The sequence below is a fragment of the Sinocyclocheilus rhinocerous genome, unplaced genomic scaffold, assembly GCF_001515625.1.
Source record: "Sinocyclocheilus rhinocerous isolate Xijiao unplaced genomic scaffold, SAMN03320098_v1.1 scaffold2812, whole genome shotgun sequence".
Taxonomy (NCBI): domain Eukaryota; kingdom Metazoa; phylum Chordata; class Actinopteri; order Cypriniformes; family Cyprinidae; genus Sinocyclocheilus; species Sinocyclocheilus rhinocerous.
Window position 1 is genome coordinate 85,368 of NW_015629503.1, and position 18,766 is coordinate 104,133.

General features: G+C 35.4%; 2 protein-coding genes across 3 annotated transcripts in view; one reads left to right on the top strand and one right to left on the bottom strand.

Moving 5' to 3' along the window:
• Nucleotides 1-2,994, top strand: part of LOC107738949 (small integral membrane protein 13-like) — a 4,843-nt gene extending 1,849 nt beyond the window's left edge. Inside the window, exons 2-3 of one of the 2 annotated variants that reach the window (XM_016550874.1) lie at nt 328-424; nt 2,427-2,994. In XM_016550874.1, coding sequence (XP_016406360.1) covers nt 349-424; nt 2,427-2,617 — 267 coding nt within the window. In that variant the 5' untranslated portion in view covers nt 328-348 and the 3' untranslated portion in view covers nt 2,618-2,994. The remainder of the gene's footprint in view (nt 1-327; nt 425-2,426) is intronic. The other variant, XM_016550873.1, reaches the window with a different exon arrangement.
• An 8,258-nt stretch (nt 2,995-11,252) lies between these two features.
• The window catches only part of nedd9 (neural precursor cell expressed, developmentally down-regulated 9), a 31,396-nt gene continuing 23,882 nt past the window's right edge, over nt 11,253-18,766 (bottom strand). The window contains exons 3-7 of the mRNA XM_016550875.1: nt 18,168-18,266; nt 17,958-18,089; nt 14,835-15,941; nt 13,116-13,205; nt 11,253-12,307 (exon numbers count right to left, since the gene is read on the bottom strand). Coding sequence (XP_016406361.1) covers nt 11,762-12,307; nt 13,116-13,205; nt 14,835-15,941; nt 17,958-18,089; nt 18,168-18,266 — 1,974 coding nt within the window. The 3' untranslated portion in view covers nt 11,253-11,761. The remainder of the gene's footprint in view (nt 12,308-13,115; nt 13,206-14,834; nt 15,942-17,957; nt 18,090-18,167; nt 18,267-18,766) is intronic.

An 18,766-nucleotide genomic window follows, 5' to 3' on the forward strand; every position in this document is an offset into this window, starting at 1 on the left:
AGATGTGTTTTTAGTCGTTTCTTGAAGATGGCTAAGGACTCAGCTGCTCGGATTGAGTTGGGCGGGTCATTCCACCAGGAGGGAACAGTTAATGAAAAAGTCTGTGAAAGTGATTTTGTGCCTCTTTGGGATGAACTATAAAGCGCCGTTCACTTGCAGAACACAAGCTTCTAGAGGGCACATAACTCTGAAGTAATGAATTTAGATAAATGGGTGCAGAGCCAGTGGTGGTTTTGTAGGCAAACATTAATGCCTTGAATTTTATGGTCAATAGTACACAACTTGCTGATTCTGAAAAGGCATATAATCAAAGGTGTGTTTTCTTTGTTTACCAGAAAGAAGAGGAGAATGTGGCAGAGTGTTGGTTTGACCGTGTTGGTGATCGTGGCCACGCTGATATGTGTCCTCCTCTTCATGCTCTTCGGTAAGTAGCTGCCGAACACCCTGAGAAAAGATCCTGCAATCCTTCATCTAATGCAGTGACATTTTTAACTGTGACTTGAATACTTTTGGGGTCACTGTAGCTTATCTTAAACTAGAAATTCAAGGACTCGCATGATTCTGTGAAGTCTACCGCAGCGGTTGCTTTCTCCGTGATCTGATGGTCATGAACCTTGTCACATTTCTGAGGAAAAAGTCACACCTTCAGTTACAGGATTCTCTCTCTAGCCTTGAATTCTGGGCTCATGTGTGAGAATATGGTCGGTTCAGTCACGCACTGCAAAAATAGAGCAGGTTTGCTGACTGTCAGCAACACAGACGTCTCATTTCCAGAGTTCACTGTGATTTGAGTGTTGACTTTAGTCAAGGTCTCTCTGACTGACCCACATCTGTTAAGGGCACAGGAGCAGTAAAATGGTTTTCTGTACTGTAGAAACCTGTCAGCTGTTACATAAGTGTGCAATGTCCAGCATGTCATTTGAGAAGTTGTGTCCTCATGTCAGACGCAGGCCTGGTTCAGATTTGTGTAGGTCACTGCACTAAACATGCCAACACTTATGTGTTACAATATGAGGAAGAAGCTTTTTCTGTATTAACTAAAATGTCAGGATATGTTGAAATTAAAATTTAAAATTCTACCAAGAATGAGCCTAGGTCATATTTTACCATCAACATGAATGCATTAGGTAACATGAAAGAACAATGAGCAATTTTCCAGCTTAATGTTAGTTTATAAAAATACAATTGTTGATTGCTTTTTCATCATAGCGCATAACTAATGGTAAAAAATGCAACTTTCAATTTAAAAAAAATGCATTTGTAAATGTTTAAATTAACATTAACCAATACTAATAAATGCTGTAGAAGTATTGCTCCTCGTTAGTTCATGTTAACTAATGTTTACAAATGGAATCTTTTTGTAAAGTATCCAGCTGTTTTACATATGACTCTTATTATGATTCTTATTAGATTTGTATTTTATCCCAAAATAAAGATAAAAATAATTGCCTAAATTAAGGTCATAAGATTTTTAGGATAGTTTTTATTATTTATTTATTTTTATTATTTTTCCTATTATGTTTTACGTTCAATTCGTATTATGGCTCTCATTAAATTCTTATTTTAATGATTTCATATTGTATCCCAAAATCAAAAGACAATTTGATCATTTTCTTTTGCATAATTAAAACTTTTAAATCATTAAAATTTCATGACATTTTCTCACTAAATTCTCATTACCATAATGCATCCAGATATTTACCAGTAATTTGTTTTTTTGTGATTTTAAATTTTGTTGAGATATTTTGCATTGGCTTTATTATTATTATTATTTATATTTTCCGAGTAAAGTCGTATTACCATAATGTTCCATATGTTTTATATTTGATTCTATTTTTATTCTCATTTGAATTATTGCTTTACTTTTCATATTTTACCCAATAATGAAAGTGAAAAAAATAATAAATTGTATTTTGCATAAATACAATTAATGTTGAGAAAATTCTGACATTTTCCCACCAAATTCTCATTACCATAATGCATTCAGATGATTTACATTTGATTCTTATTATGATTACCATTAGATTTATGTTACAAAGTTCACATTTTACTTCAATATCAATCAAATTATTTTATATTATTTTGTATGAGAAATGTTGACATTACATAATATAACAATTGGGTCACAAAGCAAAATCTTAATGCTTGTAACATTAAGCTTGGTTTCATTAACACAAGTGGCCGAACATTTCTCAGCAAAATGAAATGTAAATCAAGTTTGTCAGGCATCTGAAGTGCATTAGTTCACAGATCATTTTGCAAATACCAGCTCAATCCATACTTTATCATAAAGTTAATGCAAGTGAACCAGAGTCAAATTTAAGATGCAAATGCAAAGCCATATCATCTCCCTCCTAGTTCCAGTGCAATCCTGACAGCCAGACATGGTGTATTCCACTGAAAGTGTCTGTGTGTCCTGTTTGTAGGGTGGTACGTGGTGTGGCAGCTCTTCCTGTCTAAGTTTAAGTTCCTGCGGGAGTTGGTGGGAGACACCGGTTCTCCGCAGGCTGAAACAGAGCCCTCCGAGTCCGAGGGTGAACGCAGCTCGCCCCCGACACCCCACCACCGACCCAAAACCGCTCGCCAAAGGATCGTCCCTCCTGACAGCACTACATAGAGCCCTGCACCAGATCTCCTCCAGCTCAGCGTCATAACCGTTATGCTATTTTAGGTTATTTCATCAGTCCCTGTGCTCTCCTTCACATCTGCTCAGTCATCATGGCTACACTTGTTCACGGTTTTTTGTATGAACCAGCTCAGCCACACGTTCATGTCCCGACTAACACGCTGCTACCCTCGGCTCCGGGGCGTATATATGTGTATTTGTTATTGTTTAACCAATCTATTAATGACTCAAGCTCACAAAAAACAGGCTGACGACCAAACTTCCAGTGTTTCTGTGAGCTAACAGCACTACTATTCACACTGACAGCACACTGGCTCTGACATTTATAAAAGCCTGTTTCTGCCACGGAATAAAAAAAAAAGGTAATTATGACTTTTTATCTCACAATTCTGATGGGGAAAAAACTGAGTTGAGTTTACATCTCAAAATTCTGACTTTTTTTTCTCTGAATTCTGAGTTTACATCTTGCAATTCTTTTTTTCCATCAGAATTGTGAGATAAAAAGTCATAATTACCTATTTTATTTTGTTTGCATGGTGGAAACACAATAATAAAAAAAAAAGTATGTCTTTATAACTCTTTGTCTCATGATTCCGAGTTTTGTTCCTGAGTTGAAAAAGGTAATTTTTAAAGGTTTTCTCACAATTATGACTTCTTTCCTTGTAATTCTGAGTTTATATCTCACAATTCAATTTTTTCCCCCTCACAATTCTGACTTTTCTTCTTAGAATTTTGAGTTTATCTCGCAATTCTGAGTTTATATCTCACAATTTAGACTTTTTTTCTCATAATTCTGAATTGTCTGAATTGTGAGTTTATATCTCAAAATTCTACAGTTGTATCTCAAAATTGCAATGACCTTTTTGATTCTGTGGCGGAAACAAAAAACAATTGTAAATTCACAATTTTGAGGAGAAAAAAAAAAACTCAGAATTGCAAGTTTATGTATCATAGTTCTGTGATTTTTTTTTCTCTCAGAATTGAGTTTATATTTTGCAATTCTAACTTTTCTTTTTTCTTTCTTTCTTTTTTTTAGAATTGTTAATTTTTTAACAATAGTTTGTTTATTTTCTGATAAAAAAATAATTGTGAGAGAAAATGTCACAATTACCTTTTCATTTAATTTTCCTATTTTTTTTTTTAATTCTGTGACTGAAATATGCTTCCATACACATTTGTCCAACAAGTGCAATGAAAGCTTCTTTATTAAACAAACATTTGACAGGACTGCACACCCTAACAATGTCAAGAATCTGCACATTAAGATGTAAAATTTCCTTCGCTACCAACACAGCACAGTGTTTTATGATGGTCGCCTCCGCTGTGCATCCTTGTGCCTCTGGCTTGGGTTGAAGTCGTCCTGTTTGAGCGGATAGATCTCGGATACGCCTGCTGTTCCCATTAGAGCTAGAAATGCTGCACTGACCTCAGGTCAGCCCGACCCTGTCTGTGTGTGAAACTGTCCACAGGTCAGCTTCCGAAGAAATGCCGTTATCACCAGTGTAGACGGTCACATGTTTTTTTTCTTTCTTTTTTTGGTCCCTTTTATGACAGTAAATGTTTTCCCTTCGAGTTTATATCTCAAAATTCTACAGTTGTATCTCAAAATTGCAATGACCTTTTTGATTCTGTGGCGGAAACAAAAAACAATTGTAAATTCACAATTTTGAGGAGAAAAAAAAAAACCTCAGAATTGCAAGTTTATGTATCATAGTTCTGTGATTTTTTTTCTCTCTCAGAATTGAGTTTATATTTTGCAATTCTAACTTTTCTTTTTTCTTTCTTTCTTTTTTTTAGAATTGTTAATTTTTTAACAATAGTTTGTTTATTTTCTGATAAAAAAATAATTGTGAGAGAAAATGTCACAATTACCTTTTCATTTAATTTTCCTATTTTTTTTTTTAATTCTGTGACTGAAATATGCTTCCATACACATTTGTCCAACAAGTGCAATGAAAGCTTCTTTATTAAACAAACATTTGACAGGACTGCACACCCTAACAATGTCAAGAATCTGCACATTAAGATGTAAAATTTCCTTCGCTACCAACACAGCACAGTGTTTTATGATGGTCGCCTCCGCTCTACATCCTTGTGCCTCTGGCTTGGGTTGAAGTCGTCCTGTTTGAGCGGATAGATCTCGGATACGCCTGCTGTTCCCATTAGAGCTAGAAATGCTGCACTGACCTCAGGTCAGCCCGACCCTGTCTGTGTGTGAAACTGTCCACAGGTCAACTTCTGAAGAAACGCCATTATCACCAATGTAGACGGTCACATGTTTTGTTACATGTTCTTTTTTGTGGTCCCTTTTATGACAGTAGATGTTTTCCCTTCAATAAATATATTTCATAAAACAGTTAAGTTGTTTATGTGAACTCTTACTTTAATGCAAGTTTTAATTATACTTTTAAAACAAATAATTCTGACAGTCTCGAGTGGCTTACTACTGTAATTTAAATGACGGTTCTTTTGAAGGTTTTGTTTTGTACTTCAGTAATAAGTACTTACTCATAAAACACCTGGTTTAGTATTTTATAATCAGTTTGGTGGCCAGGTACTGCAGTAGTGATTTTGCAGCACTACTAAAAAATATCCACAAGATGGCAGTAATAATTATGAAATAGAATGACTATATATTGACTACTGCATATATTAACATATAAGTAAGTTTGCTGTATTTAAACCCTATTAGTATTAATGCGGCCTACTTCTTAATAATGGTAATAATTTTACGTCACGCGTATTATTGTTATTATTAGTATTATTATTAAATGGAAAAGCACTCTGGTCACTTTTTCTGTGTCGGCAAATTTTGCTGCACTTCTAATAATAATACAAATAATAATAAGAAAACAATAAAGAAATACAGCAGGGCGCGAAGGTGTGAACTTTTTCAAACACTCCTAAATCAAATAAAAAATAAATAAATATGCTTCTAAATTAGAACTTTAAATTGATTAGCTTTACTAATACGTTTAGAGAAAAAATAAACAAATGACCATATATTAAGTACTGCATATATGTTATTTCAAAATAAGTTTGCAGAATTAAACTTTATTAATTATAATTGCTTCAGTAAATATAAACGTGAAAAGTTTAGCTGAGTTGCTGCACTACTGAAAATGTCCACCAAGTGGCAGTAAATGCGAATATAAATAAATAAATAAGCTTCTACATTAGAACTTTGAATTGATTGGCTATATTTTATATTTATTAACATGTTAACATAAAATGTACGTTTGCAGTAATAAATCCCTATTAATTACAATAGTAATATGACCTACTTCTGAATGTCATTTAATAACGGTAATAAAATAATTTAGTTAATAACAACATTTTGTCACATTAACCAGCGTTAACAAATTCAAAAGCACCTTTTGTGCACTTGCATCTGCTTTCGCTCAGAGGACCGGGAGCTGCCCCTGATTGGTCAAGTACGTTGATACTAAATAATTATTTTCCTGTTTTAACCTTATTTTAAAGTTAACATTATGTATTGTTATTAACTTTTATTACTGTCATTACTCGAGTATAAATTATCCACAAAGTTACTGACGGGCCAGATTTTTCTCAGAGCTGATATAATGGTCCGATCAGAGTAGTTTGTGATTATTGTAGGCCTCTACTGGTTATTTTATTTAGGCCTAAACATTTATAGAGATTGCTGGACGGTTAATATTTTTAATGCCAGTTACCAATTATTTTAATTAGTAATTAATGGGTTTAAATAATTACACTTGTGGTGCCCAAATACCTTAAGACAAAAAAAAAAAAAACTGTTCTCCCGAGCGCCACCTGGTGGAGATGCATGTAGTGGACATGTAAGTGCCTGCAGCTGCTTTAAACAGCAAAAGACCGTTCTGTAATTTTAAAAAGAGTTCATGGCCCTCTCTCTATCCATATTATTTTAAAACATAGTAAAATATAAAATATACGCTGGTTAAATTCAATGAAAGAGCTCAGAAAAACCTGGCCATCAGTGTTTGACCAGAAATGCAAGATTTCAAGCACTTATGCATAAACCGTCAGTAGCTTATATAATTTTTAAGAGAGGTGCCTACCCTTCTCTTTGTCCACAACATTTTAAAACCTATTGAAATATATGCAGCATTTACAAAATGAAAGAGGTAAGAGAGGCTTTGCCATGCACAGAAGCTGTAATTTTGAGGCCTTCGAATACTTCACAGGAAATGGTTGTGGTAAGCCACGGAAATGACATCGCCAGAGCTGCTCTGGTCGCCACTGTATTCACAGGTCAGACCTTCCAGTTCTTCCCCCCCCCCTCCACCTTACTCTTGCTTTTCTGCATCAGGGCTGCAAACATCAGGGCTGCAAACCTGTGGTGTCATTGTTTGTGATGCAGCAAACATGCTCACAACATGCTCCGCAATGTTTCCGCTGTTGCTTGTCAACATCAGGGGTCATTAAAGGTTTTTTGGAAGCATTTGGAAATGGTTTAATGCTGAACAGAGCACATTTTCATCTACTTCTATTACACTAAAATGATGCACATACTGATCATGGTAAAGTACGCGTACTTGCATGTTTGCATCTTGATACTGCAGAACCCTATTTGTGTACGTTTTGTATTAACATAGTTAAATCTATTATTACCTCCTGTTGCGTTCAAAAACTAGGTACAACTTTTGTGTTAGGCATTAATTGTCCCACATTGGTTTCCATTTTATTTGTCAAATAAATAAATAAATACACTTTGAAAAATAACCCCTAAAGATTCATTTTTTATAAACAGAAAACCTCTATTGTAGCTTGTCTACTGTATTAGGGGTTCATTTGACCCACAGATTTCTACGTTCAAAATTAGCTGTACAGGCAAAAAAAAAAAAATGTCATGTAAACAACGAAACGAACGCTATTAGCTATTTTAAAAGGGGGCGGGGCTGCTTGATATGTCCCGCCCTGTCTTTCTGTTTCAGTTAAAATGACGTCAACACATAGAGTAATGCTGCGTGTTTCTAAGCATTTCAGGGGACCTTTAATATAAGTAGTATTTATTGCTGTTTGTACTTCCTTTGCCTTTTTATTATGTCTGGTTCTTCAACCCTTGTGAGAGTAAAATGGGTTTATCACAATTCTTTTTCTATTCAGTACTGCAGCAGTCTAGTAATTGAAGTAAAAAACAACCATAAACAACTGATTTTGTGACTGAAACTCAATTAGATAAAGAAAAAGTGATTTTTTTTTTCACCCTGAGTGATTCAGATGACAAGTCTCAATGTTGGGAAAACTTTTTGAGTATTACATTTCTCATGTATTTCATATGTTAGTGTTTGACAAGCCACAATAAGTGTATTTTTTGTTGTTGTTGTTGTTGACTTTTTAGTTTTTCAAAGTGTTGATTTTTGGCAAATCGCATGAAAACCAATGGGGGACAATTTGACCCCAACACAAAAGTTGTAACAAAGTTTGTACAGCTTTTAAAAAACACATCTATGCGTCAACTTTGCATGCACATTCATGACCCTAAATGAGAAATATTCAAGAAGAAATTGATTAAAATGGACCCACAACACAGCAGGAGGCTTTTAAAGTCAATATGAATTCAAAATGTACTATTTTGTTTTACTGTTCTCACATTTTGGATTATGCAAGTTGCAAACGATTATTGTACTTTAATTGTGCTTTTTGGGCTTCCTGAATACTAAAATGAAATGTGTTTTTTCCATTTAGTTCACATGAAGAAGTGAATCTGGTTGGTTGACTTATTTAGTGTGAGTTGTGAGGCAGTGATTGGCTAACTCAACCCTCCCTCCTCAGGCTCTTCAATTCAGTGCAGATCCAACTTGAGACACATCCAAGACCGCAGAACGCCCCCCGATGCCATTATTAGAGTGAGATAAATCACTAGGAAAGGGTCTGGAGAGGGCGATGGTAAGAATTTACCGCTCTCTCACCATGTTTAATGAAAGTTTCTTTCTAAAGGCTTTCTCTTTGTCTCCCCGAGGAGAACTTAGTCCTGAATGCGGAAAATGTTTAAATCGTTAATTACGTGTAAGTGCCAGTCAGTGGATGCTGATGCTTTTATGGAGATTTGCAAGTTGGCATTGCTTCGTTCCCAGCAATATTGTTAGCATTCATTAAAAGAGGGAGAATGTTGTAGAAACACAAATGAATGAGCAGTGGCATGTGCAATTTAGTTTCAAGATGATTTATGTGGTGTTTGAAGCTTTTTTTGAAAATGTGCCATTCATCTCAGTGTCTTTTAGTTCTGAATGCAGATTAAATGATGTTCCTAAGGGATTAAATAGAAAAATATGGAGCTTTAACCCGTGTTTATTCCCTTGAACATGAATTGTACGATACAAATATGTGTTGTTAAATCTGTAAAGCTGTATGAAATGTCTTTTGGGACTGAAAATAGTTTTTTTGGGGCAGATGAACTGTCTATGTGTAATTCCTTTGAGTGGAGTTTGTGTTGCATCGCTTCAATCCTTCTTCAAGGTGTACCATGTAAAAGTAATCGGTTTTGCGTTTGTAGCTGGTCATGAATTTATCAATTGAATGTGAATTTGCGCAGACATTTACTTTCATTTGTATGCATTTGGCAGATGCTTTTTCCAAAACACGTTTGTTTACGTGTTAGGATTATATTTTCAAAACAACTATAGTTTCAAAAAATAGGATAATTTAAGGCAGCAATGGAACTTAAAGGAATACTTCATCCAAATGAAAATTTGCTGAAAATGTACCCACTCTTAGGCCCTCCAAGATGTAGATGGATTTAAAGAAATAGACATTTGGAGAAATGTAGCATTACATCACTTGCTCACCAAAGGATCCTCTGCAGTGAATGGGTGCCGTCAGAATGAGAGTCCAAACAGCTGATAAAAACATCATAATAATCCACAAGTAATCCACATGACTCCAGTCCAGCAGTTAATGTCTTGTGAAGTGAAAAGCTGCATGTTTGTAAGAAACAAATTAAGGTTTAATAACTTTTTGTGGATTATGTGAAATGTGGATTATTGTGATGTTTTCATCAGCTGTTTGGACTCTCATTCTGACGGCACCCATTCACTGCAGAGGATCCATTGGTGAGCAAGTGATGTAATGCTATAATTCTCCAAATCTGTTCTGATGAAGAAACAAACTCATCAAAATTTTGGTTGACCTGAAGGTGACTAAATTTTTGAAATCAGGAGTTTTTTTTAAACGTTTATTCGTGGTGCTGCGCATTAGACTACTAGGCTTCCATTGAAAGTATATTATTGTAAATCAGTTTCCCATTTGTTTTCACATCCAAACAATTAGAGCAGTTTGTTTAATGGTAAAAGCATTTCTTAAAATTTACAAACAAGTAATTTGTTCATTTGTAAAATCATTTAATTTAATAGAAACCTACAGTTGAATGAATTATGGGACACATTGAGATTGTTGTTGGTGGTTATCAACAACATGCAGCAGATGCAAACCATAGTCTGTTGTACACAACGCACACGTGTAAAAAATACAATATAATGCTGCAATATGTAACCGCAGTGTGCAGAGAATGATCCATCAAAAAAATTGCCCATTAGCCACTGGTAATGGTTGCTGAAACTGGTGCACAGCTGCACAGAACCGCAGAGCACCTGCTGCATGAGCTAATGTCCTTCATCTCACCACAGGCCACATGTTAAATCATCATGTGCATCTGTTAAAAACACTGTTAGATGAAAAAAGCAACAAATTATCCTTATTTTTAAGGCCTTTTAGATGAGATGGCATAATAAAAATCCTACCAAATTAGATTGGGCAGACATGTGGTGTTCCGAATGCACATCTCAGAATGTTCCAGCAGGTTAATGTTAATGATAATATGGTGTGGCACTCAGTGTTCAGACTGTGCTCGACTTACTGTTCAATCCCCTTAGCATGGCCTCTCATCCTCGCCGCTAACCCACATGAGCCATGATACATGCTCTTTTCATTACAGCCTGGAATGGTAAGTATTAGTCATCAAGGTCCAAAGAGATGGGTTGGGAAGCTCACATCCATCTAAGGTCTTTTTTTTTATCAGATTATATCTGTCCAATTGGATCATCTGATAATACTTTGGGAATTATGGATCAGTGGGACATTGAGTTATGTTAATGGAGGGGGGAAAGCTCTTGGGAAAACATCTTCCTCGCTTCTGCCAGATTTCATGTTCGTTTAACATGGTTTACTTTGTTAGCTATGCTGCCATAGCAGAATGAATCTCACGAAAACATGTTTGGGTCACATTTCACCACAAAAGCAGAAGGAAAAAAGAAATTAATATATATTTTTGCATGACGAAACTGATTTTTAGCTGCATTTAGATTTTTTTCTTGCATTGTGACATTTTAATATAAAACACAAATATTGATTTTTTTTACTTTAATAAAATAATTCATATTTTTTTTAAATAAGCATAAAAGTAATAAAACAAATACTGCCATGATGTAAACATATTTTATATATTGTTTATTTTTGTATATATTGTACTTTTGTTTTTTTACAATACAGTAATTAATTTTTTTTCCTGCATTATAAGTAATAATAACGGGAGGAAAAATGTTTAATTGTCATAAAAGATTTCCACAATGCAGAAAATATGAATGATTCTAAAGCAGGCATCAACAAAATATAATTTCCTTTTGATTTTGGGGTAATAAAATATGACTAGGAGCACAGTTTTTGTGAGATTCACCAAAATGTTCAAACAAAAACAAGTGAAACACAATTTCTATAGCAAAGACAGAAAAATCTTTTACTTTGTTCATACCGTTTTCTCTCGGCAGAGTGTGTGTCACACAATACAGCACATGAACAAAACAAACTATTTCCATTTTGTAGGTTCTGCTGTTCAGCAATACACAATAATTAGCAGTTAAGGACAACTTGTAAGGTGCCTAATACACAAAACAATCAACAATGTTTACGGTCACACTACAAACGCAAGTCTCAATCATTTCTATTCATACAGTTAATATTATTATCATTATTATATAAAACAAATCTACACAAAATATAGAGCCAAATATTTACAGAGAGGAAGAAAGCATGACTATTTACAAAAGACAACTTTCAGTGATGCATCTATACGAGTATAAATATATATGTTAAAATGACAGTCTTTGTTCAGAAGTTAGTGACATCATGCTGATGACATCACAATCCCGCCATCTGTGAGAGCTGCACTTTAAATTGTTGCGCCAAGTGCGAGAGGTCCGTCACGCGATCTACCATTTCCTGCACAGCGGCCGTGTTGGGATAGTGAAGGGCTGCTATTTTGGTGGCGCCCACGACTGTCTTTAGCATCTCGCACAGCATGTTGCTTAAGTTCATGATGTGATTCGCCACTTCAGCTGCCGAGGCTTGTCTCGACAGCGTGTCCCCGATAAACACAAGCTTGTGGGCACTGAGAATGACGAACTTGCCATGCGCAACGAAGATTCGTGGAGGTTGCCCAGCCTTTACACAGCCGAAAAAAGCATCTACCGCATTCAGCAGAGTCACAAAGTGCTGTTCGCATTGGTCTGCATAGAAGGTCAACAGTTGGCGATCGCGCAAACACAACGGAGCTCCGCCTCCCATGGAGAAATTAGAGGAGGAGTCTGAGGAGGAGCCTGTTGAATGTTGGTGGGAGATCCATTTGGTGATGTCGTTCTCTACCGGTTTGATCACTTCCTGTTCGAGCTGTTTGAACTGGTTCAGCTGTTAAGTGAGAGAAAGCAATTCTGAGTTAGAACTATTTAAAATGATAATTATCATGAAAAAAACCACAAACTTTTTTGCACCTTTTTAAACAGTTAAATTAAAAATTAAAAAATGAACAATATAATATATATGTATAGTTAATTTATTTTTAAAAACCTATAATAATATAGTATTTTTTAGGGATAAAAGTTCACCAGTAAATATATACATACACCACACAAAAATTAAAGATAAAAAAGGCAAAGGTAAAAATGAATTATATTACAATAATAAAATGAACTATATATATCATGTAGTTTGTGTCCATCTCAGAACTAATCTGAGAACTAAAATTAAAATATTTAAAATCATTTCTTTGCCTGTGATCTTATAGTTCATATGGGCAGCTCTCTAGGCTTAAGTTTACATGCAACAGGAACTATCTGCTATGCTGGTTGTGCTAGGAGAGAGTTGAGATCTGCACCTGTGAAGCTGTTATAGTGAAACTCTGATATATGGTGAACATATGGACACCCTAAGATCTCACATGATGCAGCTGTTAAAAGACTTGGTCAACAAAAACCTTTCACTTGTGATGAGCCATTTACACCTGATGTGTGAAGAAAACAAATGGTTTCGCCACCCTGTTCTTTCACCTAATGTGTTCACAACTTAAGTCATATTCTTCTGGCATTTCTATTCTTATTAATTCTGAGGTTGATAAAGCATCTGCCACGCTGCATTTCCGCATGAATCATAAGCTACTTCCCTGTTGATTGATGACTTACACACAAGCGGATGACGTTTATGTGAACGTGTCATTTACCTGTTCTTGTCCGAGTTGGACTTTGCTTTGTTTGGTGATGTTCTCCTTCTCTAAAAGTTCCTTCTGTTGTCGTTCGAATTCATCTTTTCCCTGCAAAAATAACAAAAGGTCAGTCAGCAAGTTGAAACAATTTCTTTCAAAGCAGAAACTAGTGTCTCAATGCCCCAGTGAACAGCCAAAGGCCACTGTGGTACTAAACTAATCCCTTTTTAATTCAAATTAGAAAGTCTGTCTTTATTTGTCTTGTGAACTGAATTTGAATAAGCAATCGGCTCTTTATTTTCTTCAAAACCCTGTTCTGGCAGCATCTAAACTATCCTCTTTTAGCCTTTTGCTTGAGATTGAAGTACATGCTCAGATTTGAATCCCAACAGCATGTCGATTTTGACATGCTCAAATGTAAGGGATCTCATTCCTAATCTCTGCGTCCAGGATTAACAGATGATTGACTGAAGCGGATGGGCTGTTTTTCGACAGTTTTGTGCTGTAGGCCTTGTTTTGTACCATGCAAGTCTGTAAATGTTTAGTTTTTACATTCACTTTATTTGTAGGTGATTTCCTAAGCATCTTAAAGCATATGTTTGTAGTGATTCCTTCACTGGCTTTTAGTTTTAAATTAGTTTTAAGTATAATACTATGATAGTTCTGTTTGTTGTGTCGTGTGCTATGCAAACATCGTAAAAGTCCAGTCACAAATAGAAAAACATGGACAATAGCAAAACTGATTACTGACTTGGCAAACGTCACTAATACAACATCAAATAGTTGTGCAATGCAATGGTTTTGCATGCATTTAAAATAACATTTAAAATAAAATTTCATTAATATTATTTAATTAAATTTAGTTAATGAAAAAAAAAAAAATTATATTCTTTCTAGGGATGCACAGAAATAAAAATTCTGGGCCGAAACCCAAAATTCTGGATGCACTTGGCCGAAAACGGAAATTATTTTATTAAGTAATATAAAATTATTTTGTAAGACTTTTTAATTTAACTCAATAATTTTAATGATATTGAATTCGAAAAATACAAGGCAATAAAATAACCACGTTTATTGAAAGTAAAACAATAAAATTGGACGGAAAATATATTAATATTAAATATCAATATATTATTTTTATTCCGTTCTATGTAACAGAATCAGATTTAACAAATTTTTTTTTGTTTAATTATAAGTTATTATTTTATTAAAGTAATATAAAATTATTTTGTAAGACTTTTTAATTTAACTCAATAATTTTAATGATATTGAATTTGAAAAATACAAGGCAATAAAATAACCACGTTTATTGAAAGTAAAACAATAAAATTGGACGGAAAATATATTAATATTAAATATCAATATATTATTTTTATTCCGTTCTATGTAACAGAATCAGATTTAACAAATTTTTTTTTGTTTAATTATAAGTTATAGTCCTACAAAGCTATTATTGACAGAGCATTTGAGCAGAGCATAGCGTCACGAGAGGGTAGCGTCATTTTACCAGCATTGCCCACTACAGCTGTACTACACAATGTTCAGCACAGTAGCGCTATTTCAAACTGGAACAAGTATACTACATAGAAATTTCCTGCTAACTCCCAAAAAATAAGCATACATCCCTGTTAAATCCCTGTTAATTTCTTTTCAAAGACAATCTGCATTTTAGTTAGGTAGGTAGGTAGGTAGGTAGGTAGATAGATAGATAGATAGATAGATAGATGTGATTCTCACCTGTAGGTGGACGTAGTCATAATCTTCCATCCAGCTTTTGACGCACTTCTCACTGTTCATGTTTGCCTTGTCATGTGATACAGGGAAAGGTTTGGTCTGGGCTCCATAACCGTCATCCTCTGTTGGGGTGCAAGTAAAGGGGTGAACGATGCCTTCTATTGGTGCTCTTCGGAAAAGCAGCTCCGCGCTGCCCCCTATTGTTGAAGCCAGCTGCTTGGCATCGTCAGGCACCGTCCGCGACACCATTACAAAACGTTCTAGTTCGTCACTCTTGTTTTGATGCTTGGCGCCCGTTGCCAGGATATTAAATGCCCAGCTATTGTTTTCTAAAGTTTGATGTGTTCGTTGAAGAATCTGATGGGAATCTTCTAGACGTTGCAACTGGCGTCGCAACTTGGAGTGCATTCCTGGATCGGACAACGTTGTGGCATTCGCAGCCGCTCCACGGCCAAATATGAGAAAATCTGCGAGCGCACACTTGACCCGCTCCAATGAAACGCGGACCTCATTGGCGTGACGCTCCATGAAGCTGTACGTTCGCCAATGAGGCGATGCCGCAAGAGTTTGCAGCGTGCAAACCGAAGACTCCAGACCTTGCTGGAGGCGACTCAACCTCTGGACCGCGGAGTCTAGATCCAATGCTAGACGGCCCTCGGCGGGCGATCCGGCGGAAGAAGAGGAAGTTGACATACTGCTGCGAGTGCTTCCCGTGCTGGAAAACGACAAGCGGTTGACTCCTTCGGTAACGTCACCGAGCAACCGAGTATCTCCTGGTGGAATATCGTAAACTGACTTTTTTCTGTCTCTTTCAGTGGAAGTGTGGCAGTTCTGCGACATTCCACGTGGAATATCATACAAGTCCTGAGATCCCCCTGTGGCCAGTTGGCTGGCTGGAATGTCGTAGATGCCGGCGCTGCAGTTCATGCCCTTTCGGGACATCGGATCAGAGCTGGGTGGGAAGTCGTAGTTGGAGCATGGGGAAGCTTTGGAGAGCGACTGTGGTGGAACATCATATATACCTTCTTGCTTGTGCTTCGAAGGTTGCGGAAAGTCGTAATTCCCTTCGTCTTGTGCAATGTTATTCTGACAAGGTGGTGTGGAGTACACCTGTGGGAGCGAGAATTCGGATTAAGTACTCATTTACTGCAGTATTGATACACCAATGCCAGCTGACAACTGCTACATTTTTGGTTCCTTGCTACTGTTGCCTTTGGCTTGCTCAGTTTGGGTCAGTTTTACTATGCCATTGCTCAGGTTTATTATGCCAAACACGTTAAAACACAATTAACATTCAGAAAATATTTCGATTTTGACTTCACTAATACCGTATTGTCCCGAATATAAGACGATATTTTTTTCTTGGAAATACATCTGAAAAAACGTGGTCGTCTTATATTCAGGGTCTAGACTTTGACATGTCAATAATACACCCACAACACTAGGTGGTGCCAAATACGCATAAAACGAGTGTGCCATGAAATACGTAATGTAATGCGTGTTGTAAATATCGCGAGTAAAAACAAAAGAGAAAGAAAACCTTACAGCTGCATGAGGCATGTTGCATAATTACACTGTCTTCTGTAGAGCTAACTTTGAAGTCATTTCATAATTGATTAACTTTGAACTGAATTGAACTGAATTGAAACAACAGTGACTTGAACTGAACAACACACTTGTCTTCTGTAGAGCTGCTTTACAGCTGAATCGAATTGTTTCATAATCGATGAACTTTATAACATCAGTACTGTTGTTAAATTAAATTGAATTAACAGTGAACTAAATTGAGCTGAATAATGACAATATTGCATTTTATGCTGCTTTACAGCAAAAATTTAATCGTTTCACAACTGATGCATTTTGCCACAATTACGTTGCTATTATCATTATTATTTCTATGGTCAGTAGTAAATTAACTTAGATACTGTTTATTTTATGCCCTTAATGTTGTGTAACTTTTCCCTGTGGTATTGAAAATAGTATTGCATATTAATATTTTTAAAATTAAAATTGGAAATTCAAAAATTGGAAATCTTGACAACACTAATAAGCACCAAGTTTGAGTCGCTGACAGTCTAATAAGTCCAGTTCTGCATTTCATGGAAGTTCTGAATAGGACATGGAAAATCCTGCTATCCAGCCAAAGGATAAAACCTGGCATTGACCTGACAGCGTAATGGGAGTAGATGGAGCGTGCCAACAGGACACTGGTCAATAAATAAACACAGCAGCCTGTAAGTGATTTCTGTCAAGCGTATCTTTCAAAGTGAGTCCGGGTTTCTACAAACCCTAATTAAATACGACTCTAATAATAGGCTTCCACATACATCCAGTTTATTTCAAACAAACTCGAGGCACTGCGACACATTTCGCCAGGAGTAGCGGTGAAACTTAAGAGGAGCTTCAGCACAATTATTTCAGTTCTGACCTCCTTGCAGAGTTAAGAGCATTACTCTGAGTTTGACTCCAACATTGCTGGCAAGCTAGGCTTTAATTTGCTAACCAGGGGAAAGTAATAAAAATCAGAGTATTTATTTCTTTGTAAAATTTCTGGGAAATAATAACGTTCGGTTACAAGACAAAGAACAAGGGCTGCATCAGGGTTATTATAGTTAACTAAAACGAAAGCAATAAAAAACGTATTACTTGAAATAAAATAAACATTTACCAAAATAAAATATAAATACTTTTTCAGCAAATTGCAAAGGGAGTATTTTTCATTTTTATTTAGTTTAACTAAATTAGTTTCAATAAAATCAGACTAAACTCTACTAACAGTACCAAAATAATTAAAACTGAACTAATAATTAATAAACTAATAGACATAAATATGCAGAAATAGAAATAAAAATACTATATAGAAAATATAAAATTAAAGCTACTAAAATAGCTACTGCTAAAATAAATACTGTGCAGCATATAAATATATTTTCATAATTTTTTTTGACACCTTTCGACTGGTTGCATCAATAATTTTGACGCAAACTCGAATTTATCAACCACCAGATTGCGTAGCACTAAAGATGTGGTACAAGTTACATGCTAACATTTTAAACAACTCCTAATTTGCATGTGCTAATTTTCTTGACATCATAATGAATCTTAAGAACTGAAGGATTATCGTACCCCTTGTGATGCTGGCGGTATGTCATACAGTCCTTTTGATCGCAGGCCTTGGGAAGGAGGGGTGTCGTAAAGGCCCTGGGCTCTGGGAATGCTGTGCTGTCCAGTTTGTTTGCTCGCCGGAATATCGTACACCTGTGTGGGTGTTTAACACGTAAATACATGTATGCAGACATCTATATGAGTACATGTGTTATTGATAGTGACACTCACCCCCTGTGGACGAATTGGAGGAACATCGTAAAGGTCATGAGATGAATCTGACGCAGGACTGTAAGCGTATGTTTGCCCTACGCGAATTGGGGTCACCACCTGAAACAAGAATGCATATGTTACAGCTGGAGCCAAAAAATTGTATTCATAGGTGAAATATGTCATAAAAACTGCCATTAGTTGAGGGTCTCTTGACATGTAGGAGAAATTGAGCTTGAAAACACTACAAAAAAAAAAACCTTTTAACAACTATAAGAAATGTGTTCAAATTCTTAACTCTATGTATGAACAGTAGTAGTAATGATAAAAAGTAGCTATTATTCAAATGTTTACTTAATAAAATATATACTGTTTACATACAATATATATACTTATACACAATTTATGTACATTTGTATTATTTACTTAAAATTATATATGAGATAAATTATATATTTAAATCTGTTTTTTATTTCTCTAATGTTAAATAAATATAAATAATGGAATATATAACAAGTAAGTAAATGTTTAATTATTTTATATATTACTATATTATTATATTAAAATTATATCTGAAAAATATATTTAAATCTGTGTTTTTAATTTTCATAATATATATA